This window comes from Palaemon carinicauda, chromosome 2 (assembly GCF_036898095.1).
Source record: "Palaemon carinicauda isolate YSFRI2023 chromosome 2, ASM3689809v2, whole genome shotgun sequence".
NCBI classification, from domain to species: domain Eukaryota; kingdom Metazoa; phylum Arthropoda; class Malacostraca; order Decapoda; family Palaemonidae; genus Palaemon; species Palaemon carinicauda.
Window position 1 is genome coordinate 197,066,681 of NC_090726.1, and position 27,680 is coordinate 197,094,360.

At 47.7% G+C, this 27,680-nt stretch overlaps 1 protein-coding gene across 1 annotated transcript in view; it reads right to left on the bottom strand.

The window, feature by feature from the left end:
- LOC137621816 (transcriptional adapter 3-A-like) overlaps positions 1-27,680 on the bottom strand; it is a 63,678-nt gene that overhangs the window by 3,005 nt on the left and 32,993 nt on the right. The window contains exons 4-7 of the mRNA XM_068352326.1: positions 22,965-23,096; positions 14,679-14,837; positions 13,750-13,854; positions 5,660-5,772 (exon numbers count right to left, since the gene is read on the bottom strand). Of these exons, the coding sequence (XP_068208427.1) occupies positions 5,660-5,772; positions 13,750-13,854; positions 14,679-14,837; positions 22,965-23,096 (509 nt within the window). The remainder of the gene's footprint in view (positions 1-5,659; positions 5,773-13,749; positions 13,855-14,678; positions 14,838-22,964; positions 23,097-27,680) is intronic.

Genomic DNA, 27,680 nt, shown 5'->3' on the forward strand with positions numbered 1-27,680 from the left:
CTCTGACAGGGCAAAGAACTCTCTCTAGTACGTTACCTACCATGTTGGAGAGGCTAGGTATTTCGAACGATCTAGGCCAAGGACGTGAAGGAAGTTCGTTCTTTGCTAGGAATCCGAGCTGAAAAGAACATGTTGCAGAATCGGTCGTGAAACCAATGTTCTTGCTGAAGGCATGAACCTCACTGACTCTCTTAGCTGTTGCAAGGCAGACGAGAAAAAGAGTCTTGAGGGTAAGGTCCTTGAAGGAAGCTGACTGGAGAGGTTCGAACCTAGGTGACATAAGGAACCTTAAGACTACGTCTAGGTTCCAGCCTGGAGTGGATAGACGACGCTCTTTAGACGTCTCAAAAGACTTAAGAATGTCTTGAAGGTCCTTGTTGGAAGAAAGGTCCAAACCTCTGTGGCAGAGAACTGAAGCCAACATACTCCTATACCCTTTAATCGTAGGGGCTGAAAGGGATCTCTCATTCCTAAGATGTAGAAGGAAGTCAGCTATTTGGGTCACAGAGGTATTGGTAGAGGATATTGAATTGGCTCTACACCAGCTCCGGAAGACTTCCCACTTAGACTGGTAGACTCTACGAGTGGAAACCCTTCTTGCTCTGGCAATCGCACTGGCTGCCTCCTTCGAAAAGCCTCTAGCTCTAGCGAATCTTTCGACAGTCTGAAGGCAGTCAGCCGAAGAGCGTGGAGGTTTGGGTGCAACCTGTCTACGTGAGGTTGACGTAGAAGGTCCACTCTTAGAGGTAGAGTCCTGGGGATGTCGACTAGCCATTGAAGTACCTCTGTGAACCATTCTCTTGCAGGCCAAAGGGGAGCAACCAGCGTCAGCCGTTGTCCCTTCGTGCGAGATGAATTTCTGCAGAACTTTGTTTATTATCTTGAACGGTGGGAATGCGTAAAGGTCGAGATGGGACCAGTTCAGTAGAAAAGCATCCACATGAACTGCTGCAGGGTCTGGAACAGGGGAACAGTACAGCGGAAGTCTCTTGGTTATAGAGGTGGCAAACAGATCTATGGTAGGTTGACCCCACAAGGTCCAAAGTCTGTTGCACACACTCTTGTGGAGGGTCCATTCCGTGGGAATGACCTGATTCCTTCTGCTTAGGCGATCTGCTGAGACGTTCATATCGCCCTGAATGAACCTCGTGAGCAGAGTGAGGTTTAGACCTCTTGACCAAATGAGGAGGTCCCTTGCGATCTCGTATAGGCTCCTCGAATGGGTCCCTCCTTGCTTGGAGATGTAAGCCAAGGCTGTGGTGTTGTCTGAGTTCACCTCCACCACTTTGCCTAGCAGGAGGGACTTGAAGTTCAGCAGGGCTAAATGAACTGCTAGTAGCTCCTTGCAGTTGATGTGGAGTAATCCCTGTTCCTCGTTCCACGTTCCCGAGCATTCCCGTCCGTTCAAGGTCGCACCCCAGCCCGAGTCCGATGCATCTGAGAAGAGATGAAGATTGGGGGTCTGAATAGCCAACGATAGGCCCTCCCTGAGAAGGAGATTGTTCTTCCACCACAGGAGAGTGGTCTTCATCTCTTGGGTGATTGGGATAGAGACTGCTTCGAGAGTCGAACCCTTGTCCCAATGAGCTGCAAGATGGAATTGAAGAGGGCGGAGGTGGAGTCTCCCTAGCTCGACGAACAGGGCCAGTGATGAAAGGGTCCCTGTGAGACTCATCCACTGTCTCACCGAGCAACTGCTCCTCTTCAGCATGCTCATGATGCACTCTAGGGCTTGGCTTATCCTGGGGGCCGATGGAAAAGCCCGAAAATCCTGACTCCGAATCTCCATTCCCAGGTACACAATGGATTGGGAGGGAATGAGCTGAGACTTTTCTATGTTGACTAACAGACCCAGTTCTCTGATTAAGTCCAAAGTCCAGTTGAGATTCTCCAGACAGCGACGACTCGTGGAGCCTCTCAACAGCCAGTCGTCTAAGTAGAGGGAGGCTCTGATGTCCGATAAGTGTAGGAATTTTGCTATATTCCTCATCAGATGAGTGAACACCATAGGAGCTGTGCTTAGGCCAAAACACAGGGCTTGGAATTGGTAGACAACCTTTCCAAAAACGAATCTCAGGAAAGGTTGGGAGTCTGGATGAATAGGAACGTGAAAGTAGGCATCTTTCAAGTCCAACGAGACCATCCAGTCCTCCTGCCTGACCGCTGCTAGGACCGACTTCGTCGTCTCCATCGTGAACGTCTGCTTGGTGACATACGCGTTGAGCGCGCTGACGTCCAGCACCGGTCTCCAACCTCCTGTCTTCTTGGCCACAAGAAAGAGACGGTTGTAGAAGCCCGGGGATAGATGGTCCCGGACTATAACCACTGCCTTCTTCTGCACAAGTAGCGACACCTCCTGGTGCAATGCTAGCCTCTTGTCCTCTTCCTTGTAGTTGGGAGAGAGGTTGATGGGAGATGTGGTCAGAGGTGGTTTGAGGCAGAATGGAATCCTGTAACCGTCCCTCAGCCAACTGACAGACTGGGCGTCTGCACCTCTCTTCTCCCAGGCTTGCCAGAAGATCTTGAGTCTGGCTCCTACTGCTGTCTGGAGATGCGGAGAGTCAGTTTTTTCCTTTAGATGTCTTGGAGCCTTTCCTAGACTTGCTCCTGTAAGAGTCTGGACGGGAGCTTCCTCGGCTGGGGGCTCTACCACGAAAGGGCAGTATGAACCTCGTAGCAGGGGTATCAGCCACTGGGGAGCGATAAGTCTTGGGACTGAGGTAGCAACCTTAGACTTACGAGCCGATGAGGCTACAAGATCGTGAGTGTCCTTTTGTATCAGGGCAGCAGACAAGTCCTTAACCAGCTCTTCGGGGAAGAGGAACTTCGAGAGCGGAGCAAAAAGGAGTTGTGACCTTTGACAAGGTGTAATGCTGGAGGAAAGGAAGGTACACAGCTGTTCCCTTTTCTTCAGAACCCCTGATACAAACATCGACGCAAGCTCACCAGATCCATCCCTAATGGCCTTATCCATGCAGGACATTAATAGCATGGCAGAATCCTTGTCCGCAGGGGAGGTCTTCTTGCTGAGGGCCCCCAGGCACCAGTCTAGAAAGTTGAACATCTCAAATGCTCTAAATACTCCCTTCAGTAAGTGATCAAGGTCTGAGAAGGTCCAGCAAACCTTAGAGCGCCTCATTGCAGTTCTCCGAGGCGAGTCTACCAGACTTGAGAAGTCAGCCTGGGCAGAGGCAGGTACTCCCAAGCCTGGTGCTTCTCCTGTGGCATACCAAACGCTCGCTTTCGAAGTGAGCTTAGTCGGAGGGAACATGAAAGAAGTTTGCCAAGGTGTTGCTTAGTCTGCAGCCACTCCCCTAAGATCCTTAACGCTCTCTTAGAGGACCTTGCTAGGACTAGCTTAGTATAGGTGGACTTAGCTTGCTGTATGCCCAGCGAAAACTCAGATGGCGGAGAGCGGGGAATAGCAGAGACAAAGTGGTCTGGGTAAACCTCCCTAAGCAGAGCCAAGACCTTACGAAAGTCAATAGACTGTGGAGAAGGCTTGGATTCATCCACGTCTGACGAGGGATCCAGGTGTGCCGCCTCATCATCAGAAGCCTCATCACCAGAGTGTAGCGAAGAGATCGGACAAGAATGCTGAACAGCAGAGTCAGAACGAGTAGGAACAATATTAGTGGTTTCCTCTTCAAGTAACTGTTGAGGGAAAACCTGAGGCTCAGACTGCAAAGGCTGAATAAAAGACGAAGCAGAAGGAAGGCGCATGGGTGGAGGAGGCTGACTCCTAGCATGAGTGGTTGAACCCAAGGGTTGCGCTTGCTGAGCGGTTGGCGGAAGCGGAGTAGCAAGTTCCTGTTCCTGTGGTGTGAGCGGAGCGCGATGAGGTAGAGGCTGCGCAGAACAAGGTAAATGTCTCGCAAGCTGAGGCTCCTGAGGCGCAAGGCTAAGGTGTTGTGGTGCTTGCCTTGTGGAGGGTTGAGCTCGCTGCAGCGAGAGCTGAGGAGACTGACTCATGGACGGGAGAGGTTGTTGTACCTCAACCGAGTGTTGCATCACTGGTGGAGCAGCAAGTGGAGGCGGAGGAAGAGAGGTATAATCCTCCTGATCCCATTGTAAAGGTTGCCTTAAGGAAGGCGGAGGCTGAACACCACTGGGAACAGCAAACTCAGAACGTGGCTCAACATCGTACGCCTGGCAGGTGGTACTGCGATCAGGCGGAGCGAGCGCAGGCGGAGCGAGCGCAGGCGGAGGGAGTGTAGGCGGAGGCGGAGGCGCAACACTCTCAGCCCGACACTCACGCATCAAGTCCGAAAGCTGTGCTTGCATGGACTGTAGTAGAGTCCACTTGGGGTCGGCAGAAACTACAGTAGGCTGAGGTAAAGCCTTAACAGTCGAGCTCTGTTGTGGCAGAACCTTACTCCTCTTGGGCGGAGTGCAGTCGACAGATGACTGCGGCGAGTCAGAGCTGAGCCAATGACTGCAACCTGGCTGAGCACTCGCGGACTGGACTCTACGTTTAAGTGGTCTCGAGACCTGAGTCCAACGTTTCTTCCCTGACAGTTGATCAGCGGACGAGGCAAAGACGGGCTCAATCGTCTGCAGGTGGGAGTGACGGTCTTTGGAAGACACGCCCGCAACCACCGAGGATACTTCTGTGCGCCTAACAAGGCCTGCCGAACCCTTATGCCCTTCGACATTGCTTCTCCCCTGGGCTTGGGAGCTTGCAAGAGGTCCCGGACTGGGAGGACGACTGGCTCGCACAGAAGTATCCTCACGCACCACACTGGCACTGACACTAGCACTTGGCACTGCACTGACACTAGCACTCGTTACAGCACTGGCACTAATTCCACCCACTGCACTCTTGACCTTAAGTTCCTTGACTTCGGCCATCAGAGACTTATGATCACTTACCACTGACTCTACTTTATCGCCTAAGGCCTGAATAGCACGCAAAACAACAGACATATCAGGCGGAGGGCAAATAGTAGGTTCGGGGGTAGCCACTACAGGGGTAGGAAAAGGTAGGGGATCATGAGGTGAGGAAAAAAGTGAAGAGTGAGAAGAACTCCTCCTAACTCTACCTCTCTCTAACTTAGTTGAATATTTCAAAAGACGGACAAATTCCAGTTCCGAAAGTCCGGCGCATTCCTCACATCGATTTTCTAACTGACAGGGCCTGTCCCTACAGTCAGAACAAGCGGTGTGAGGATCTACCGAGGCCTTCGGAATACGCCTATTGCAAGACCTACATCGTCTATGGGAGGGGGCTTGCGAAATGTCAGACATCTTGAATCCAAAGAGTTAGCCAAAGGGGGTTCCAAAATCAAGCAAAAGATCGTTAACCGTTAATCAGGACTATATAAAAGCTATCTAGCTAATATAAGAAGGTTTCCAGTAAAGCGACAGCCGAAATCTGAGAGAATACTTCACCAATTAGCCGTGAAAAAACTCGAAGATCATAAGCGTATCCCAGAACGTCTTGCCGGAAGCACGACAGAGGAAAAATTGAGGAGGTGTCAACAAGAAGTACTATAGTACCTGGCCACAGGTGGCGCTGGTAAGTACACCCCCTTCTAGTATTGTGATAGCTGGCGTATCCCTCCATAGAATTCTGTCGGGCAACGGAGTTGACAGCTACATGATTATCGGGTAAGTTTAATATTGAAAATTATATGCTTTAAATATCTTTCATACTCACCCATTCATATCGACTTCTTTCAGCAGCTTGTCTGAAACATCTGAATTAAGAGGTTCACTTTTGACGCCCTTTTTCTTTCCTTCAGCTAGTTTGACACCTTCTTTTTGTTCATCCTGTTAGTTAGAAATATTTAATATCAAACATGGAGTTTTTATGATAAAACAAAGTTTTATGAATACTTACCTGGCAGTTATATATATATATATAGCTGAGTCTCTGAGTGCGGCAGAATTTAATCGAAAATCGCGGCAACCGCCTTGTGGTGGTTGTGTGGTTAGATGGTTAACAACCCTTACAGGGTGGTACTTGGAATCATTCCTGTTTTCTGTTCCTCAGATTATCTTTGCCCGACCTGTCTCCTGAGGGGAGGTGGGTGGGCTTTAAAATATATATATAACTGCCAGGTAAGTATTCATAAAACTTTGTTTTATCATAAAAACTCCAATTTTATGAAAAGAACTTACCTGGCAGTTATATATATATAGCTGATTCACACATTTGGAGGAGGGAAACAGACAGAAAAAACATAGTTGGGAAACAACAAAAGAGTTGTAGGAGAACAAACACCTTGATTCCTTATCTGCTAAGGTAGCTGACTTCAAAGGTAACTGCCTCTAGAGTCGCTTTCCCTTAGGAGTGTTCAGCCAGGAGTAGACCTGCTACGCTGCAAACAACTCAATCGAGTCTGTCAAAGGGGTAGGACCAACAACTTGACTAGACTTCAGAAAACTACCTTCCCATATAAAAAACCTGCAACCTTACTAAAGCTAACCATCTAACCTTGCAGAAATAGATATAAACTATCTATCTGGACTGAGGGAACCGTACCACAGGACGAGGACCTCAGACAACCATAAAAAACACAAACCCACATACAAGTACATAAACTAAGGTTGAGTGGGGGTAGTAACTCCTTTGCCTAATACAGAAGCCGCAGCTATGTATGGGCCCAAGGTATAACACTTGTCATAGTCCACTCTTACCTCTCTGAGGTAATGAGAAGCGAAGACAGAGTTGCTCCTCCAGAACGTTGCATCCATGATCTGCTTAACTGACATATTTTTCCAGTATGCCAGCGAAGCAGCAATGGCCCTTACTTCGTGAGCCCGTACTTTTAACAGGGCGAAGTTTTCTTCCTCACAAAAGAGGTGGGCTTCCCTAATAGTTTCCCTCAGGAAAAAGGACAAAGCATTCTTTGACAGGGGTTTTTGAGGATCCTTCACTGAACACCATAAGGAGTTGGAAGCACCCCTCACGCTCTTAGTGTGGGCCAAATAAGCCTTGAGAGCCCTAACCGGGCAGAGGAGGCTTTCCTGTTCCTGACCTACTAGATTCGTGAGGTTAGGGACTTCAAAAGTCCTAGGCCAGGGTTTCGAAGGGTTCTCATTCTTGGCGAGAAAGTCGAACCTCAAGGAACAACCCGCTCCATTTAGGGTGAAGCCTACACGCTTCTCGATTGCCTGGACCTCGCTGATCCTCCTGGCAGTCGCTAGAGACAAAAGGAAGAGGGTTTTCTTAGTCACATCTCGCAGAGAAGCTTGCGAGATAGGCTCAAACTTCCTGGAGCACAAAAACTTAAGCACCACATCCAGGTTCCAAGAAGGGGGTCTTAAGTGCACCTGCTTCGTTGTCTCAAAAGACCTAATGAGGTCCTGCAAGTCCTTATTCTGAGATAACTCTAAGCCTCTACGCCTAAAGACGGTTGAGAGTATGCTCCTGTATCCTTTAATGGTAGATACAGCCAGCTTAGCATCCTGCCTCAGGTACAAAAGAAAGTCTGCAATCTGGCTCAGAGAGGTAGAGGACGAGGAAACCTTGCGCCTCCTGCACCAAGCTCTAAAGGTCTCCCACTTTGACTGGTAGACTCTTTGTGAAGAGATCCTCCTTGCCCTGGCAATAGCTTTCGCCGCTTGTGCCGAAAAGCCTCGAGATCTAACGAGCTTCTCGACAGTCTGAAGGCAGTCAGATTGAGAGAGAGGGGGTTTTGGTGAAATCTCTCGAAGTGGGGTTGTCTGAGAAGATCTGGACTTGCCGGGAGTCTTCTTGGAAAGTCCATCAGTAACCCTACCACTTCGGTGAACAATTCCCTCGCAGGCCAGAATGGAGCCACTAGGGTCATTCGTCCCGAATCGAGGAGAGCGAACTTCCTGACAACCAGATTGATGATCTTGAACGGGGGAAAGGCATACATGTCCAGCCCCGTCCAATCCATCAAGAAGGCGTCCACTGCAACAGCTTCCTCGTCCGGGACTAGGGAGCAGTAGTTGGGGATCCTCTTGTTTAGACCGGAGGCGAAAAGGTCTATTACTGGTCTGCCCCACAACTTCCAGAGGCTCCGACAGACATGCGGGTTGAGAGTCCACTCTGTAGGAAGGACCTGTCCCCTCCTGCTGAGCATGTCTGCCCTGATGTTTCTCTGCCCTTGAACAAACCTTGTCAACAGCTGGGTCTCGTTCTCGTTCGCCCAGAGGAGAAGCTCTCTCGCAGTTGAGAACAGGGAGAGGGAGTGAGTTTCCCCTTGCTTCCTTATGTACGCGAGAGCTGTGGTGTTGTCGGAATTGATCTCCACAGTCTTTCCCGACACCGAGGTTTTGAAGGCCTTGAGCCCTAACAAAATGGCCATCAATTCCTTCCTGTTGATATGCCAACTGACCTGACTACCTTCCCAAATACCTGAGACCTCTTTGTTCCCTAGTGTTGCTCCCTATCCTGACTCGGACGCGTCTTGAGAATAACACTAGGTCGGGGTTCTTCTTGAACAAGGAGGTCCCTTTTCCCAACAGAGCTGGGTCCAGCCACCACATTAAAAGATCCTTGATCTCTGTCGGAATGGGAAAAGAAAAAGTGTCCTCCTGGATCTTTCTGTTCCAAACCTTTGCGAGGAAGTGTTGCAGAGGCCTTAGGTGCAGTCTCCCCAAAGGGACAAACTGCTCCAGGGAGGATAGAGTTCCCAGCAGACTCATCCACTCCTTCGCTGAGCATTCCTGCTTCCTCAAAAAGTCTTTGACTTTGTCCAGGCACCTGGTCTGCCTCTCCTGGGAGGGAGAAGCCTGAAAAAGAACTGAATTCAGAACTATCCCCAAATAGAGAATAGTCTGATTCGGCTCGGTCTGAGACTTCCCCCAGTTGACGATGAGTCCCAGGTCCTGAGTGATCGTATAAGTTTTCATTAGGTCCTCCAGACATTTCTCTTTCGACTGTGACCGGATCAGCCAGTCGTCTAGATAGAAGGAGACCCTTATCCCCTCCTGGTGTAACCAGCCTGCCACATTCGCCATAAGTCTGGTGAAAACTTGGGGAGCTGTGCTGAGACCGAAGCAAAGTGCCCTGAACTGGAAGCACTTGCCCTGGAACACAAACCTCAGATATCTCCTCGAAGACGGATGAATGGGGACGTGAAAATAAGCGTCCTGCAGGTCGAGAGAAACCATCCAGTCTCCTGGACGAACTGCAGCCAGCACTGACTGAGTCGTCTCCATGGAGAACTTTGTTTTCTCCACGAAGGCGTTCAGAGAGCTGACATCTAGGACTGGTCTCCATCCACCCGAGTTCTTGGGAACCAGAAACAGGCGATTGTAAAAGCCTGGGGAGGCGAGGTCTAGAACTGGCTCTATTGCACCCTTGACCAACATCTGGTCGACTAGCTCCAGAAGAGCCTCTCGTTTCCCCGCGTCGGTGTACTGAGCCACTAAGGCCAGGGGAGAGTCTGAGAGAGGTGGTTTCTTTAAAAAGGGGATCTTGTAACCTTCCTTGACGACTGAGAGGGACCAGGTGTCCGCCCCTCTCCTTTCCCAAGACTGCCAAAAACGAGACAGTCTTGCCCCTACTGGTGTCTGGAGGACTTCCATCTCATTTTTTGGACCGGGGCCTAAACGCACCCCTGCTGGTCCTTGGCCCTGACTCTTGTCTTCTCCCCCTAAAGTCCGCTCTCGAGGAGATCCTGCCCCGAAAGGGCTGTTGAAACTTCTTCTCCTCCTCCTTCAGAGGAGCAGGAGCAACAGGTAAGGTCTTTCTAGCCGACCGAGACAAAAGGTCCTGAGTAGCCTTCTGAGCCAGAGAAAGGGAGATATCTCTGACCAGAGCTTCAGGAAAAAGATGACGTGAAAAAGGGGCGTAAAGTAGCTCCGACTTCTGGGCAACAGTCACAGATCTAGAGGTGAAGGAGCACAAAAGGGCCCTCTTCTTTAAGACCCCTGCTGAGAAAAGGGAAGCCAATTCATTAGCTCCATCCCTTAGAGCTTTGTCCATGCAGGACATGATACTCGTCAGGTCCTTTGTGTCCTCCAGGAGTTCAGACTTCCTGGCCAGAGTCCCGAGAGACCAGTCCAGGAAGCTGAAAACCTCGAAAACCCTGAAAATTCCCTTGACGAGGTGATCAAGCTCCGACATGGACCACATCACCTTGGCAGAGTTCAAAGCATGCCTTCTTGCCGAGTCCACAAGAGCCGAGAAGTCACCTTGGGAGGAGGAAGGCACTCCTAACCCCAAAGGTTCCCCTGTCTCATACCACATACCAGCCTTGGAAGCGAGCCGGGACGGTGGAAAAGAAAAGGTGGTCTTGACAGCTTGTCTCCGTTCCTTCATCCAATCATCCACTTTAGCGAGAGCTTTCCTGGCCGAAATTGAAAGTTTCATTTTGATGAAGGCCGAAGACTTAGTAGCTTTCTTCCTGGTAAATTGAGACTGAGGAGAACGAGGGGCCGAAGGTTGAAATTCCTCCCCATAAAGTTCCAAAAGAGAGCGAGAAAGAACCTTGTAATCGCTAGAAGAGTCGGCAGGTTTTTCTTCCTCTTCCGAAATATCTTCGAGGTCCTGCTCAAGGATAACATCCCGAAGAGTTGGGCTGCCAGCAGTCTGGCAGCGAGAGCTGTTTGAATCCTGGCGCCGAGCGCCGCTAACATCCAGTCGGCGAGAGGCGGTATCGTCACGATGACGAGAAGCGGTATCGTCACGATGACGAGAGGCAGTATCGTCACGATGACGAGAAACGGAAGCGTCCTGAAGATGCAGGCTGCCGTTGCCTTGAAAATGCAGACTGCATTCATCCTGTTTCCTAAGAAACGAGGCAGTAACGTCCAGGCGTTTCGAAAGGGAAACGGAATCGTCACGGCGCCGAGAACGAGAGGCAGTATCGTCCTGGCGGCGGGAGAGGGGGGAAGGAAATTCCTGGCAGCGTGCCGATGAAGAGGGTGTACGTTGTCGTACGGCCGACGAAGTGCGCAGAGGTTTCTTGGGAGAGATACTAAAATCTCTCTTAGAAGAAGATCTCTTAACAGGCAAAGAGACGTCCTTACGTCTGACGGACTGAGAAGGGTGGCTGAAAGCTTTAACTAACGATGAAAGTTATTCCTGCATAACAACCATGAAAGCTTTAGCAACCTCCGCTGGCTCTCGCGGTGCCGAAGACTGCAGTTGTCGTACGGCTTGACTGGGAGCGCTGGCAGAAGAAGCAGGGAGTCTAGCAGGATTAACTGGGCTAAGGACTCTCTGTTTCGCCCTTTTAACAGGAACATCGAAATCGTCATCCGAAGGATCAGGGTCTCTGCTACTCGAACCGGGAGAGGGAGAGCGAGACTGCACGTCCCGGTTCCACCCTCTCTTCATTGGTCTTGATTCGTAACGCCAATTACGTCTGGGAGAACGATCAGGCGAAGACACAAACGTATCCGACACGCCTTTCCTACGGCGGTCAAGAGCAGCCTGGGAGATCGCAACAGGACTGTCTGAGGCGACGACTGACCGAGGATAAGCACCTCTCACCCCCTTTCGGCTTTCGACGTATCTTCTCCCTTGGTCCTGGGAGCTTGGTAGAGGTCTAGACCTAGGGGTATGACAGATTCGATCAGTCGCCACTTCCACTGCACTTTCACAAGCACTAATTTCACCTACACCCTTACCTTTAAAGGCCTCCAGCTGTGCTTTAATGGCCTCCAATTCAGCAGCTAATTTAGCATACCTAGGGTCATCCGTAGGCACAGGTCCTGTAGAAGGGGCAGGAGTCACTACATTTGGGGAAGGAATACCTTCCAAAGGGGTTACAAGCAAAGGGTCAATAGATAAATCTAAGCTAGGCTCACTAGCAGACTTTGACTTTGATTTAGCTCTTCTAACTCTATCAATCTCAAGTTTGCGCACATAGCGCTGCATAGCTAACCAATCATTATCACTTAAAACCTCGCATTCCTTGCACTTATTATCTATAGCACATTCAAACCCCCTGCAACCCATACAGATAGTGTGAGGGTCAACCGAAAGTTTCGGCAACCTCACCTTGCAAATATCATTCGCACAAACACGATAATGAATTTTCTCACTCATGATAATAAAGGAAAAAAGACAGAAAACAAAAACAACACGATTGCCAAATCCCAACACAGTGTACTTCACCAAAAACGAAGTCCAAAAAGGCGATGAAGGGAAAGCGATCCGAAAAAACTCTGAAAGGCGGACCAACGATGTTGTCGATCCGGCCGGCAGAGATAATCTGAGGAACAGAAAATGGGAATGATTCCAAGTACCACCCTGTAAGGGTTGTTAACCATCTAACCACACAACCACCACAAGGCAGTTGCCGCGATTTTCGATTAAATTCTGCCGCAGTCAGAGACTCAGCTATATATATATAACTGCCAGGTAAGTTCTTTTCATAAAAACTTATTTTTAAAAGTAATTTCATTTTGAGAAAATCATCAGCTAATTTCATTCTTTGGTAGTTATTCATTTCATTCAATTTATAGATTAAAACAAATCTATGTGTGATAATTCAATACAAAAGAACACAATATTTTGTATATAAACATAAATGTTAAGCTGATAAACCATAGAAAATTTCAGATTATGAGATTTTCAAAACCACCCTTACTAAACTTCGAAAATAGCATGGACGTTTTCTCTACTCGATGAATGGCAGTTTGCAAGGTTTACTTGTTCACTGTTTTTCACTTTTCATTTAAATTTTTTTCATTTACAAAGATTTGCTTTTAATGATTTTACAAAAGTTAGTTTTAAAATGTACATTACTCGAGTGCCATACGTGGATGAGATCAAGGTGAGGGGTAGATGGAGATGTTTTGAGCATGCTCTTTGCACTCCCAAAGAGATTTTGGTTCACCAAACTTTCAATTGGGCTCTACAAGGCATTAGAAAAGTTGGAAGACCCAGGCTTACATGGCTGAGAACTATGAAATGTGAAGTAGGAGATGATGAATGGAGAAGTATTGATTTAAAAGCTCAAGATAGAGATGACTGGCGAAATCTAACCGAGGCCCTTTGCGTTAATATGCGTGGGAGGAGATGATGATGACGCTAGTAGATGATTAGCTTTTGGTTTCAAGCTACCAAATTATTAAACCTTGCTAACTGTGGTCTTTTCTTTCTACTGCAAAGTAAAAGTTGGGTGTTTAAGGCTTAGTAAATGATCTTTTTGAAATGTTTAAAAATAAGTTCATTTTTTACCAAGTTTTAAGAATAGACTCCTCGATTTTCTCTTAACTAAAATTTTTTTGTGACGCAGTTCCGGTAGGCCCTGCTGCTTCCTCCGGTGCCTTAGATGACCGCGGAGGTAGCAGCAGTAGGGGACTCAGCAGTATGAAGCTTCATCTGTGGTGGAAATGTGGGAGGTTGGGCTGTGGCACCCTAGCAGTACCAGCTGAACTCGGCTGAGTCCCTGGTTAGGCTGGAGGAACGTAGAGAGTAGAGGTCCCCTTTTTGTTTTGTTTCTTGTTGTTGTCGGCTACCCCCCAAAATTGGGGGAAGTGCCTTTGGTATATGTATGTGTAAAATTTCTTTAAAAAAAGTCCATTTACTTGACCCTGATTTACCATATCCTATGGCTATTTTACAGTTTAATCAGACCACAAAAAGGGATTCAACTATCCAACTATAATAGAATGTTAAGAGACCTTGCATGTATAAGCTAACCTACTACAACAGTTTGACACTTTTTTTCCTTGTCAACAAAGGAATTTGGACTTTAGCAAAGCACATGAAACAGGATAAGGAAATGGGTTTTTATTTACAAAAAAATTACACAACTCAAAAGTATTAATTTAGAAAAATGAATGGTATTAACAAAATTGACACTGCAGTACCTGCAAGTCCTCTTGGGCCCAACGTAATGTGTAATGTCGACCTAGTGGTGGAATCTTGTAGTAATCACTGTCATCATTTGGATTATTAATCAAGTCTTCTAGCATCTGAAACAGGAAAAACATTCGTAATGTAAATGGTAATATGGTATAGAAAAGGATCTGTAAAAAATGTCTTATGATATTTTGCTAAATTATAAAATTTATTCACTAAATGCCTTAGCTTCAAGGAATTGGAAAATATTCCTATATCAGGCAGAATTTTGGTTATTTTTGTTTACATCAAGTTGAAAGAATTAAAAAAAAAACATACCAATTACATATAAAATCAATAACCACTTCAATAAGCTCTGCTTATTACCAACCTGAAATTTAAAATCACCTAAACAATATAACCCAAAAGAATTTAATAAATATTGGACTGTATCTTTTATAGTTAAATTACAGCCATGACACTATAAGATTATATACTGTACAATGCAATATATTTATCAATACTGTACTCTCATAATATAAATCGTAAAAAACTGTACTGTGATTTATTGAACTTCATCAACTGACAAAATACTAATAAAGCAATATTGACTCAGAGATGTGTTATTAGATATAAAGGTACAATTCTAGGTTTGAAATGAAGCCATGCTAGTCTACACTCATTATATATAAACTTAATTTCAAGTATACTATAATTCAGTACAAGATTTGGTAAACAACTATCAAGAGTAATCTAATAAGAGGAGACTGGTTACTGAACAGTAATACCAAGAGAAAACTTGAGTCCGATGTCGTTACCTTGAATATCTCCATAATATAAAATTTAATTCTTGCTTCAAGGAAAAGTACAGTGTAACACATATACAGTACTATAACCAAAATACATTATGTGTAAAGTTATTTTATACTTAAAAACTGGAAAAAAAACTATAACTGACCTTTATGTCATCAACAGTAATTTCTTGGCAATACTGCTCTACGTTTGCCCAAAAGCGATTTGTGATGTCATTCTTTGGAGGCGGTGGTTTTGGTTGCTCGGGAGGCCCCAGGTCAGGTACATCAAAGACTGGCTCATATTTCAGGACAGAACATTTTACCTGTAAGATGTAAGGGTAGAATAATAATATAAAAATAATCAAGAAAAACAATTACTTTCTGTTCTCAAGAATTCAATACATTATGAAGTCCAAATGTGGTTCATACTAATTTTAAATATTATCATATCCAAATTCAAAGATTTACATTTTGCCTTAATGACAAATGCAGTTACAATGAACTCAAAATGCAGAAGTAATGTTTAGTAATAAATGAAATTTATCTAAAATAACAAATTTGGAAATAATTTGTATTTTTCCTAACATACAAACCTGGAGCTATTTATAGGATATTACTTTCGGCAACGCTGAAAACCAGCCAAGACAATTTTAGTGAATGATAATTACCCCATCCGCTAGTTAGCGGGAGGGTGGTGGGGTAGACTGGCTACCCCGCTCACTCACACCTGTCGGTTGAGTAACCACTTTTGCTTTCTGGCAGGACTTCTAGGGGGACAGGGTGGCGGGCCAATTTGTATAAATAGCTCCAGCTTTGTACGTTAGGAAAAATACAAATTATTTCCAAATTTGTTATTTGTTCCAACAACTTAAAAACCTTCGCTATTTATAAGGTGACTTACTCTTAGGAGGGAGGAAGTTCTACCAACTGGCCTTGGTCATGACCCGGGGTTCCCTCTAATTGATCTTTGATATAATTAGTGGGAACCCTACTCTCGCTAAAATCAAAGTAGTCACAAGGTAACTCAATGATAGCAGCCTGCAGAAGCTTGTGTGAGAGAGACTCGTGGCTTGTCTTTACGTAGGAACTCGAGGATTCTAAGACATATCCAATACCCTCCCTCAAGAGGTATTGGTGACGTAACAAAGTATTTATTCATACTCAAGATGCACAAGGGAAATTAATCTTACCTGCAGAGGGGTGAGGTCAGCTATGCTTCGGTCTTGCGGAGCTGTTTCAAGGGGGGGGGGAGAGAAGGAGAAAGAAAGAAGTGAGCCAGACATTCTTTTCAATCACCCCAGACTAACCCGGGTAACCTCGGCCCTCAACCCTCTGCTACTTGTCCATCAAGGAGCCTGAGGCATTAGATCACTTGTTGTGCAGCCACCACAGGACCAATGGAGGAGGTTTCCATGCTCCTGTGGGTTACGTTTTTCAGGTAGTGGGCTGTGAAGGTCGTCTGACGCTTACACACGCCTGTTTGCAATACCTGTGCCACAGAAAAATTCTTCTCGAACGGCAGAGACGTTGCAATGCCTCTGACATCATGAGCTTTGGGTCGGTTGGACAGAGGAGGATCTGGATATAGAGCGTATTTGAGTACTTTCCTTATCCAGGAGGAAATAGTATTCCTCGTGACCCTCCTCTTGACCTTCCCCGTGCTGACAAAAAGTGCTCGTACACGAGGACGAGCTTTTGCTGTTCTTTTTAAGTAACACCTCAGACTCCTTACTGGACATAGTAACAGTTGGTCTGGATCTTCGGTTACAGAACGAAGACTCTATCTGAAATGGGCCGAACTTGGAGTCCGGCACACCCGGATTTTGAGTCTTAGCTACAAACTCAGGGATGTAGTTGAGGATTACTTTCCCCCATCTCCTAGAGTGGGAGACATCAGCAGATAGACCATGAAGTTCGCTGACTCTCTTGGCCAAAGCCAGAGTGAGCAGGAACACAGTCTTCCACGTGAGGTGGCAATCGGAGGCCTGGCATAGTGGTTCATAGGGGAAGCCCTTCAGCGACCTGAGGACCCGAACCACGTTCCAAGGGGGAGGTCTTAGCTCTGCCTGGGGACAAGTAAGCTCGTAACTGCGTATGAGCAATGAAAGTTCCAACGAGGAGGAAATATCGACTCCTTTCAGTCTAAAGGCGAGACTCAAGGCTGAGCGGTAGCCTTTGACTTCCGAGACCGGGAGAAGCATTTCTTCCCGAAGGTATACAAGAAACTCCGCTATAGTTGGAACAGAGGCATCGAGGGGAGAGATACCCCTTCCACGATACCAACCACAGAAAACTGACCACTTTGCCTGGTAGACTGCCTCTGTGGATCTCCTGAGATGTCCAGCCATTCTTTTCGCAACTGGTTGTGAAAAGCCTCTCTGTGTGAGGAGGTGCTGGATAGTCTCCAGTCGTGAAGTCAAAGCGAAGCTACGGCTTTGTGGAAGATGTTGGCATGTGGTTGTTTGAGGAGGTCGCGCTGTGGAGGAAACTCCCTCGGGATCTCCATGAGGAGATGCAGAAGGTCCGGGAACCATTCTGCGTGATGCCATAGCGGAGCTATGAGGGTCATTTGCAAGTTGAATGGGGAAACGCGTAAGCGTCCAGGTTTATCCACCGTTGTTGGAAAGCATCTTGCCAAAGAGCTTGGGGATACGGGATCCAGGACTCGGGAGCAGTACAACGGGAGCCTGAAATTCAGGGCCATTGCGAACAGATCCACAGTCGGGGAACCCCACAAAGTCAAGACTTTGTTGGCTATCAGAGGATTCAAAGACCACTCGGTGTCAACTATCTGAGTCGTTCTGCTCAGCTTGTCTGCTAGCACATTCCGCTTGCCCAGAATGAAGCGAGCTGATAGTCACTGAGTTGTCCTCTGCCCATCAGAGTATCTCTACAGCAAGATGGCACAGCTGCTGCGAAAAGGTACTGCCCTGTTTGCTTAGATAAGCTACTACCGTGGTGTTGTCGCTCATCAACACCACGGAGTGCCCCGCCAGGACCTGGTGGAACTTTTTGAGGGCCAGAAAGGCTGCCCACATCTCCAAGAGATTTATGTGCTGGTACCTTTCTGATTCGGACCATTGGCCGGAGATGTAATGGTGCAGCACGTGAGCCCCCACCCTCCTTTTGATGCATCCAAAAAAAGCATCAATTCCGGGGGAGAGATGAGAAGATAGACCCCTTTCCAGAGGTTGGCTCAGCCAGCCACCACCTGTGGTCCGACTGTTCCTCTAGACCTATACGGACTAGGTGATCCCGGGAATCGGAGTGTTGGTTCCACTGGGATTTTAGTCGCCACTGGAGGGCTCTCATTCTGAGGCAACTGTTGGGGACCAGTTGGGTCAGGGAAAAGAGGTGACTGAGAAGGCGAAGCCAATACTGCGCCGGGATCTCTTCCCGACTGAGGAAGACCTGTGCTATCTCCCTCAGTCTTTGGATCCTTTCGTCTGATGGAAACGCTTTGTGCCTTAGGGTGTTTAATCACATGCCTAGGTATACCAGTTCTTGAGAGGGGAGCAGTTGAGACTTCTCGAGGTTTACCACGATCCCCAGATCCTGGCAAAACCTTAGAAGCTCGTCTCGGTGGCGGAGAAGGGCCGCCTCCGAGTCTGCCAGAATCAGCCAGTCGTCCAAGTATCTTAGGAGACGGATGCCGACTCTGTGAGCCCAAGATGATACTAGGGTGAATACTCTCGTGAATACCTGGGGTGCTGTGGAAAGACCGAAACACAGTACCTTGAACTGGTAATGATTTTGATTGAACATGAATCTCAGATACTTCCTGGAAGACGGATGAATTGGGATCTGGAAGTATGCGTCCTTCAGATCTAGAGTGCACATGAAGTCCTGGGGTCTTATCGCTTGTCTGACTGTGTCGGCCGTCTCCTTCCTGAAAGGTGTCTGTTCAACAAACCTGTTCAGGGCCGAGAGGTCTGACTGGTCTCCAGCCTCCAGAGGCCTTTTTCACAAGAAAGAGTCGACTGTAGATGCCTGGGGAACCGTCGAGGACCTCCTGGAGAGTGTACTTCTCCAACATGGACTGGACTTCTGCCCTGAGGGGAAACTCCTGTGCGGATCCCTTCGCACAGGAGTTCGATGGAATCGGCACTCGAGTCAGTGGAGGGAGGGAGAGCGTGAACAGGATACGATACCCTGAACGAATCGCCTCGACCGTCCAGGGTGTGGCCCTGTGGTGAAGCCACCTCTGCCAGCGGCTTTGCAGGCATCCCCCCTCAGGTGGGCAAATGGGAGGATTGTCTGTCTTATTGGGACCGGCCTCGGCCAGATCCCTTCTTACCCTTTCCTCCACGAAAGGACTTTTTTGCTGTGAAAGGCCTGCTTTGCACCCTTTTTACCCTGCTGTTTTGGGTCTCTAGCCCTTTTCGGCTGCGGGTTTTGCTGTGCTTTCCACTGTGGCTGAGAGGGGTAAGGTCTAGCTGTTAAGACCTTTTGGATGAGGGAGTCCTGACTGTACTTCCTCCACCTCTCTGCCACCTGCTCGACATCCTCGGGATGGAACAAAGAATTGCCCTCGAAAGGAGCATTTCTCAGTCTCGCTACTTCGGCCTCAGGGAGATGTCTATGGAACTTGCCTATGACGGCATTTCTCCTCTTCAGGATAGTGTTGGCCAAAAGGTTCACTACCTGAAGGGGGAGGAACTCGATGGCCCGAGTGCCAGACAATAGGAAAGTCTCCAAAGACTTCTTGGAGGACTCCTGAGACAGGTCTTTAGACCGCATCAGTTGTCCTAAGGATCCTACCCAGAAATCCAGCCACGAAGTAGCCCCTGCATGGCGTACTTCGCCACCTTCTCCTGGTTTAGGAGGCTGAAAAGGAGACTGGAAGTCCCATAAGTTCCTCGAAGGGGGTGGCCTTCGAGAGTGCCTCTATAGAGTGGTCGAGAGGCAGCGTTGGAAGAGATTCCCCGAGGATCTCGTAGTACCTCCTCTGAAACACATACGGAGGAGGTAGGAGCTTAGAGGACGAGTTGGAGCGGAGAGAAGAGGTGGACCCAGTTGCCTGGGTCACTGCCTTCTGTTTGGCACTCTTCAACCCCTTTGACCAGGGCAAAGCTGCACTGGTCCTATGAGGTTTCTGAGTGCCATAGAACTGGTAAAGGACCGTTTCTTTTCCATATAGAGGGGCTGCCGATGGATCTGGAAGTCCATTGATGGAACGGATGCAGGCTAGGACCTGCCAGAAGACGTGTTTCGACTCCTTCCTCTCATCCTCTGTAAGCTTAGGGCTAGCGGCTGCTGGCAGAGCGTTGTCCTTGAGATCGCTCTGCCCTTCCACGTCCGAGCTCTCATCCATAGGAGCCCGGAGTGGGTCGAAGTCATCAACTGGATAGACTGGGGATAGGGAGACTGCCGAGGAGGTGCTCGCTTCCGGCTGCCTGGGAGGCAGTGAGGAAGGAAGCCTGGCCGAGGATTTGTGGATGGTGAACAAATCCTTTGGTTCCCTCCCACGACACCGGAGGTCCTCTGTCCCCAAGGGCCTAGAGGACTCCGTCGGCTTACAGGTGGAATGTAAGTCCCATCCGGTCGCAGGTCATGCCTACTTAGACACTATCTCGAACGGTAAAGGATGGAAGGAGTCTCCATATGAAGTAACCCTATCCTCCTGGGGGGGGGGGGGGGCGAAGGACGAATCCTTTTCCTTTTCCCCTTTGGTCTGGCCTGTGGCATCTTGAACTGCAGGGGGCTACCCTGAGGTTCTTGCCTAATCTCATCCAGATCTTCCGAACTCCTCCTAGGATCGGAGGGAGGAGAGGACCCTGGGAAGAGAGGAGGCGATAAGGGGATCCTAGGTGTGTCACCTAAGGACTGGGAGCGGGGAACGACTCCTTTCATGGCTTCGTGCATTACATTGAATAAGGTGCTAAGCCATGGGGGGTCACGGGCTCCTGAGGAACTAAGGGGGAGGTCCTTAGGAAAGAACTGCTCCCTGGATTTAGAAACCTGGGCAGGTTTCCTAACCCTCTTGTATGATGGAGGCTTTCCTACAGGTAAGATCGGCACAGGCCTACCCTTAGGGATAGCATCTGGGCTTGGTCGCGCAGGCGACTGTTGTCTCTGTTGAGGCCTAAGGGGCTTGAGAGACTGATTGTGAGCGCCAAGATAGTCGTGCGCTCTTGCACCAAACTGTTGGTAGGCGGAAGGGTGTCCGCGTGCGCAGCCCTCCCGATTGCGCGCACCTGGCGTGCATAAGGTTGCTCGCGCGCATGGCGCGCAGTAGGTTGTTCGAGCGCATGGCGAGCAACAGGATGTTCGCGCATATGGCGCGCCATAAGATGAACCCGCGCGCAATGTTCGCCATTTTATTTGCGCGCGCCAAGTCGGTCGTGCACGCCGATCCGGTCATGCGCGCCAATTTGGCCGTGCGTGCCAACTTGGTTGTGCGTGCGAGAGCTCTCAGGTTGGTGAGAGAACTCACTGCTACGCTCACCCGAAGGTTCACAATAACTTGTGTTGTGTGAGCGCGAACGATCAACACAACAAGAGTTTGAAAACTCTCTGTCATAAAAAAGAGTGACTATGGTCACGAGAACCTGAAAGTTCAGCGTGAACTGTGTTGCACGAACCCGAAGGATCAACGCAATGAGAAACTGAAGCTTCTCTGTCACAATACACCGAAGTGTTAGCGAGACTAAAGTTACGAGAGCCCAAGGGTTCAGCGTAACTCAGGTTACGAGTTACGAGACCCCAAAGGGTCAACGTAACGAGGACCCGAGGTTCCTCTGTCATGAGATCCCGAAGGATTAACATGACTGACGGTACGAGAACCCGAGGGTTCAACATTACCGTCGTTACGAGAGCCCGAGGGTTAAGCATAACAGAAACCCAAAGGTTTCAAGTCGTGAGAGCCCGAAGGTTCAGTGCGACGGAGACCCGAAGGACTCCTGCTGTCATGAGAACCCACAGGATCAACATGATGAGAGCCCGAAGGCTCACGATCAGGCCAGCTCAAAGGGTGATCGTCACGAGACCCCGAAGGGTCAACGTGAGGAGAACCAGTAGGTTCAAAAAGACGTTTCCTCACAGCCCGAGGAGGAGAACGTCCGGTGTGGAGAAGGGTTACCCACCCCTCCACTCTAAGAACCTCCGGAGAGGAACGTTCAACAGACTCCACCCGAGAGGGAGACTGATTAAGGTCTACAGATAATTCCTCCACAGGGGAGGAGAGTTCACCCGAAGGAGAACTACGCTTATAACAAGGTTCTCTTTCCGCCTCTGGAGGAGAACCTAAAGCGTAAGGAGATTGCCGATGCATAGAGGCAATCTTCTCTTGCGAACGAGAGATATGTTCCCCCGAAGGAGAAGCTTGCCTTGGAGAGAGCCCTGCCACCGCCCCTGGTGGGTTAGCTAACTCTTCGGCCTGACCGAAGGGCAACAGCACCTGCGCCCAGAAGAGGAGGATCAACCTCCGCAGAGGAAGGAGATGGCCGCCTTCTCTCTGCTCCCCTTTGGAGGAGTTTGAGGAGAACTTCCTTCGTAGGGGGACCATTGACGCCCAGCGATGGCCACAAAGACACAAGGTCTGGAAAAGAACAGGCGCTCCCTGGGGGAAGAGAAGGAGCCGACTCACTAGGGGAGCCGCCACCTTCATCTATCCCACAGGGTTGACCTGGAGTCACAAGCCCTGCGCTACTGCTCGACCGTGCCCTGGGAGGGCTTGGTCGAGGATTAGCTTCGGGCAGAGATTTGGGCGTAGAGGAAGCAGAAGCCTGCGATTTCTTCAATTTCGAGGAAGACACCGAAAGCGAAGATTCACGTTTAGACTTCTTCTTACGCGCAAACCTCTCCCACTGGGAGGCAGGCCACTCCCTACACTCGGAACAGGTGTTGTCCCGCAAACACCGAGTTCCCCGGCAAGCCAGTCATAAAGGGTGGAGGTCCGTCTCCACGGACGACATGAAGGTGCCGCAGCGGCGGCATTCAATTCCTGGACATGTCCGCATAGCGGGACAATAACCAAACACACACCAATACACACAAAAGAAAAAGGAAAAGTCAAGGCAGTTTGTTTAACAGGAGAGAGAGACAGCACGTCCGCACTCTACTGAGCCAAAAGCAAAAGTGGTTACTCAACCGACACTAACTAGTGGATGGGGTAATTATCCCTCACTAAAATTGCCTTGGCTGGTTTTCACCGTTGCCGAAAGTAATACCCTATAAATAGCGAAGGTTTGTATCTGTGTCGAAACAAACAAATTTTTAGTGCAAATCCATGACTTTAACATATAATTATGTACTGCACTTAAATCTTGATCATTAATCTACTTATTGAATATAAGATGGTTCAGGCAGAAGCACAAATATACAGTACAATTCCATTTCGGGTAGTTAAGCATATCTTTGTATTCAGAAGTGAAATAAAAGATATCCATCTTTAACAATGTTTAGAATCCATATAATTACAAAATACTCTTAGAAACTTTTACTCTCACCTTTGGAGGTTTTATTCCAGGTGGTGGCCCTGGGGATGATAAAATATCTCTTGCTTTCCCACTTGAATCTTTCATTTTCTTTGGAGGCCTTTCACCATCTTCTCGTTTTATTTTCTTGCCGGGGGATATAGCCTGAAATTGTATGAACAGAATGAAAACACAAATAAATTAATAAAACCACTATACTGTAAAGAATTTCAGAGGCAGTTCCTCAGAATATACAGTATGTGAAAATGCATGTGATCTTAGAATACAAATATTTTTATCAACTTGCTCAAATCACTCGCTAATTGTAATAATATTTAATACTTTATTCTGCAGACCATAAAGCAATGAAATGTCATTCTGACAAAATATACATGATTACACAACCCTCCAGTCAAATGCCATTACAATAGTTCAACATGTTAAATTTTCTAAGGTACAGTTGGACACAGGAGTTCCTGGTATATTCAAAAATTTACACCCTGTAACATACTTGTACTTGCTTTTCAACAAGTAACCAAACAGATAGTGTAGGGAGAGATGGCAGAGGTGGTGGGCAGGGCTAAACAAAGGTACTTCCATGCAGTAAGGGCGTGGCTGGGTGCAATTCATCAGAGCAGGGTGTACTAGGATTTTCTGTGTCCAAGTGTACATACCTTGATATCTAAATACTTAAAATATTCTATTTTCCCTGTTGGAGCCCCTGGGGTTATAGCATCCTGCTTTTCCAACTAGGATTGTAGTTTAGCAAGTAATAATAATAATAATCTATCCTATCTACTTTGAAATTGGAGATGTAACAACTCGCAAAGTATTCGACTATACAGTCGGACGGTGGTGCCTGTTAGGCCATTAAGAACCCAAAAGCAACTAAGGGAAAACCCAGCAGCTATACTATGAAGTAAATTTTGAAAGAGGCTGGACTGCTAAATGGAAGAAAGGAAGTGGAAATTGAGGTAAAGTTGAAGGATAAAAATAAAGAACAGCTAGGATCTGAAAGAATGTTACAAAGGCCATCAAGTAACGTCTAAAAGTGCAGATGCTTGGTCATTATCATCATTTAAAGGTCGTTCATGAATGGCAGACGCCAAGGACAGTGACATTGCCCTATCAAGCAGGACAATGCCTTAGAGACTCATTATATATACATATGATCAGCGCAAAAACCCTCTCTCCACCCAAGCTAGGACCAAGGAGGGCCAGGAAATGACTGCAGATAGACCTAAAGGCTCCTCAAAACACCCCCATCATTAGCTCACAAGGATGGTGAGGTTGGCATCGACTAAAGGAACTAACGAGTTTAAGCGGGACTCGAACCCCAGTCAGGCATACATCAGTCAGGGATGTTACCACATCGGCCACCACACTAACCAGACTAATTAATAAGGAAATTAAACTCACATGGCTGGAGTGGAGGCCTTTAAAGTTTAAATTTTATTTCTATTATTATTATTATTAGCAAAGTTACAACCCTAGTTGGAAAATCAGAATTCTATAACCCAAAGGGCTCCGGCAGGGAAAGCAGCCAAGTGAGGAAAGGAAATAAATAAACTGTATATGAGAAGTGAATAAAAAAGCATACAATATTTTAAGATCAGTAATAATGTAAAAATGTTATTTTTGATTATAAAATAAATTTTTGAATATACTTACCCGGTGATTATATAGCTGCAACTCTGTTGCTCGACAGACAACTCTACGGAAAAACTCGCCAGCGATCGCTACACAGGTTGCGGGTGTGCCCAACAGCGCCATCTGTCGACCAGATACCCAGCTCTCAATGTAAACAAAGACTCAATTTTCTCCTCGTCCCACTGCGTCTCTATTGGGGAGGAAGGGAGGGTCATTTAATTTATAATCACCGGGTAAGTATATTCAAAAATTTATTTTATAATCAAAATAACATTTTTCAATATTTAACTTAGCCGGTGATTATATAGCTGATTCACACCCAGGATGGTGGGTAGAGACCAGTAATATATGTTTACACTTTTATGAGCTAAGAGTTTTTTATTTCATTTTAGAAGTTATCAAAATAACAAAAACAAAATAAATAGGTACCTGGTAAGGAAGTCGACTTGAACAATTACTCTGCCTTTTAAGTACGTCTTCCTTACGGAGCCTCGCGATCCTCTTAGGATGCTGATCGACCCCTAGGATCTGAAGTATCAAGGGTTGCAACCCATACAACAGGACCTCATCAAACCCCTAATCTAGGCGCTCTCAAGAAATGACTTTGACCACCCGCCAAATCAACCAGGATGCGAAAGGCTTCTTAGCCTTCCGGACAACCCATAAAAAAACAACACTTCAAGAGACAGATTAAAAGGATAAGGAATTAGGGAATTGTAGTGGTTGAGCCCTCACCCACTACTGCACTCGCTGCTACGAATGGTCCCAGTGTGTAGCAGTTCTTGTAAAGAGACTGGACATCTTTCAAGTAAAATGACGCGAACACTGACTTGCTTCTCCAATAGGTTGCGTCCATTATACTTTGCAGAGATATATTTTGCTTAAAGGCCACGGAAGTTGTTACAGCTCTAACTTCGTGCGTCTTCACCTTAAGCAAAGTTCGGTCTTCCTCACTCAGATGTGAATGAGCTTCTCGTATGAACAATCTGATAAAGTCTGACCAAGCATTCTTTGACATAGGCAAGGATGGTTTCTTAACTGAACACCATAAAGCTTCAGATTGGCCTCGTAAAGGTTTAGTACGCTTTAAACAGAACTTAAGAGCTCTAACAGGGCATATGACTCTTTCTAGTTCATTGCCTACGATCTCCGATAAGCTGGGGATATCGAAAGATTTAGGCCAAGGCCGAGAAGGCAGCTCATTTTTGGCTAGAAAACCAAGTTGCAGCGAACAAGTGGCTTTTTCTGACGAAAATCCGATGTTCTTGCTGAAGGCATGAATCTCACTGACTCTTTTAGCCGAGGCTAAGCATACCAGGAAAAGAGTCTTAAGAGTGAGATCTTTCAGGGAGGCTGATTGTAACGGCTCCAACCTGTCTGACATGAAGAATCTTAGTACCACGTCTAAATTCCATCCAGCGGTAGCCAAACGACGCTCCTTGGTGGTCTCAAAAGACTTAAGGAGGTCTTGCAGATCTTTATGTTTGGAAAGATCTAAGCCTCTATGCCGGAAGACCGATGCCAACATGCTTCTGTAGCCCTTGATAGTGGGAGCTGAAAGGGATCGTCCTTTTCTCAGGTATAAGAGAAAAACAGCTATTTGAGCTACAGAGGTACTGGTCGAGGATACAGAAACTGACTTGCACCAGTCTCGGAAGACTTCCCACTTCGATTGGTAGACTCTAATGGAAGACGCTCTCCTTGCTCTAGCAATCGCACTGGCTGCTTCCTTCGAAAAGCCTCTAGCTCTCGAGAGTCTTTCGATAGTCTGAAGGCAGTCAGACGAAGAGCGAGGAGGCTTTGGAGTACCTTCTTTACGTGTGGCTGACGTAGAAGGTCTACCCTTAGAGGAAGACTACTGGGAACGTCTACTAACCATCGCAGTATCTCGGTGAACCATTCTCTCGCGGGCCAGAGGGAAGCAACTAACGTCAACCTTGTCCCTTCGTGAGAGGCGAACTTCTGCAGTACCTTGTTGACAATCTTGAACGGTGGGAATGCGTAGAGATCCAGATGTGACCAATCTAGGAGGAAAGCATCTATATGTATTGCTGCTGGGTCCGGGACTGGAGAGCAATAGATTGGAAGCCTCTTGGTCAGCGAGGTTGCAAAGAGATCTATGGATGGTTTACCCTAAGTGGCCCAAAGTCTCTTGCACACATCCTTGTGGAGGGTCCATTCGGTTGGAATTACTTGCCCTTTCCGACTGAGACAATCTGCTATGACGTTCAAGTCGCCTTGGATGAACCTCGTTACTAGGGAGATGTCTTGACCTTTTGACCAGATGAGCAGGTCCCTTGCGATCTCGTACAACGTCAGTGAGTGGGTACCTCCTTGTTTGGAGATGTACGCCAAGGCCGTGGTGTTGTCCGAGTTAACTTCCACCACTTTGCCTCGAAGGAGAGACTTGAAGCTTTTCAAGGCCAGATGTACTGCCAACAGCTCCTTGCAGTTGATATGCATGCTCCTCTGACTCGAGTTCCACAGTCCTGAGCATTCCCGACCGTCTAGTGTCGCGCCCCAGCCCACATCCGATGCGTCCGAGAGGAGAACGTGGTTGGGAGTCTGAACAACCAGGGGAAGACCCTCTCTTAGGTTGATATTGTCATTCCACCAAGTCAGACAAGACTTTATCTTTTCGGAAACCGGGATCGAGACCGCTTCTAGCGTCTTGTCCTTTTTCCAGTGAAAAGCTAGATGGTATGAAGAGGACGGAGGTGTAGTCTTCCTAGTGACACAAATTGTTCCACGGATGACAGCGTCCCTACCATACTCATCCACAGCCTGACTGAGCAGCGTTCCTTCCTCAGCATCTTCTGGATGGATAGCAGGGCTTGATCTATTCTGGGGGCTGATCGTCTTGTTGTTTAGCAACGTCCTCATCAGAGGGCTCCTCATCCGAAAACTGATGAGGAAACGGCAACGGAGTGGGCAACGTCTGGCTCGCTGAGTCCGGTCGCACTGGTGCATGCGTGACGGAGCCGGACGCAACATCATGGAACTGCTGCACAGTCTGTGAACTGTCAACAACCATGGGTGCGCGAGGAAGCACAGCGTCAACCCGAGACTGTCTAGACCGTCTGGGTTGTGCAGTCAACA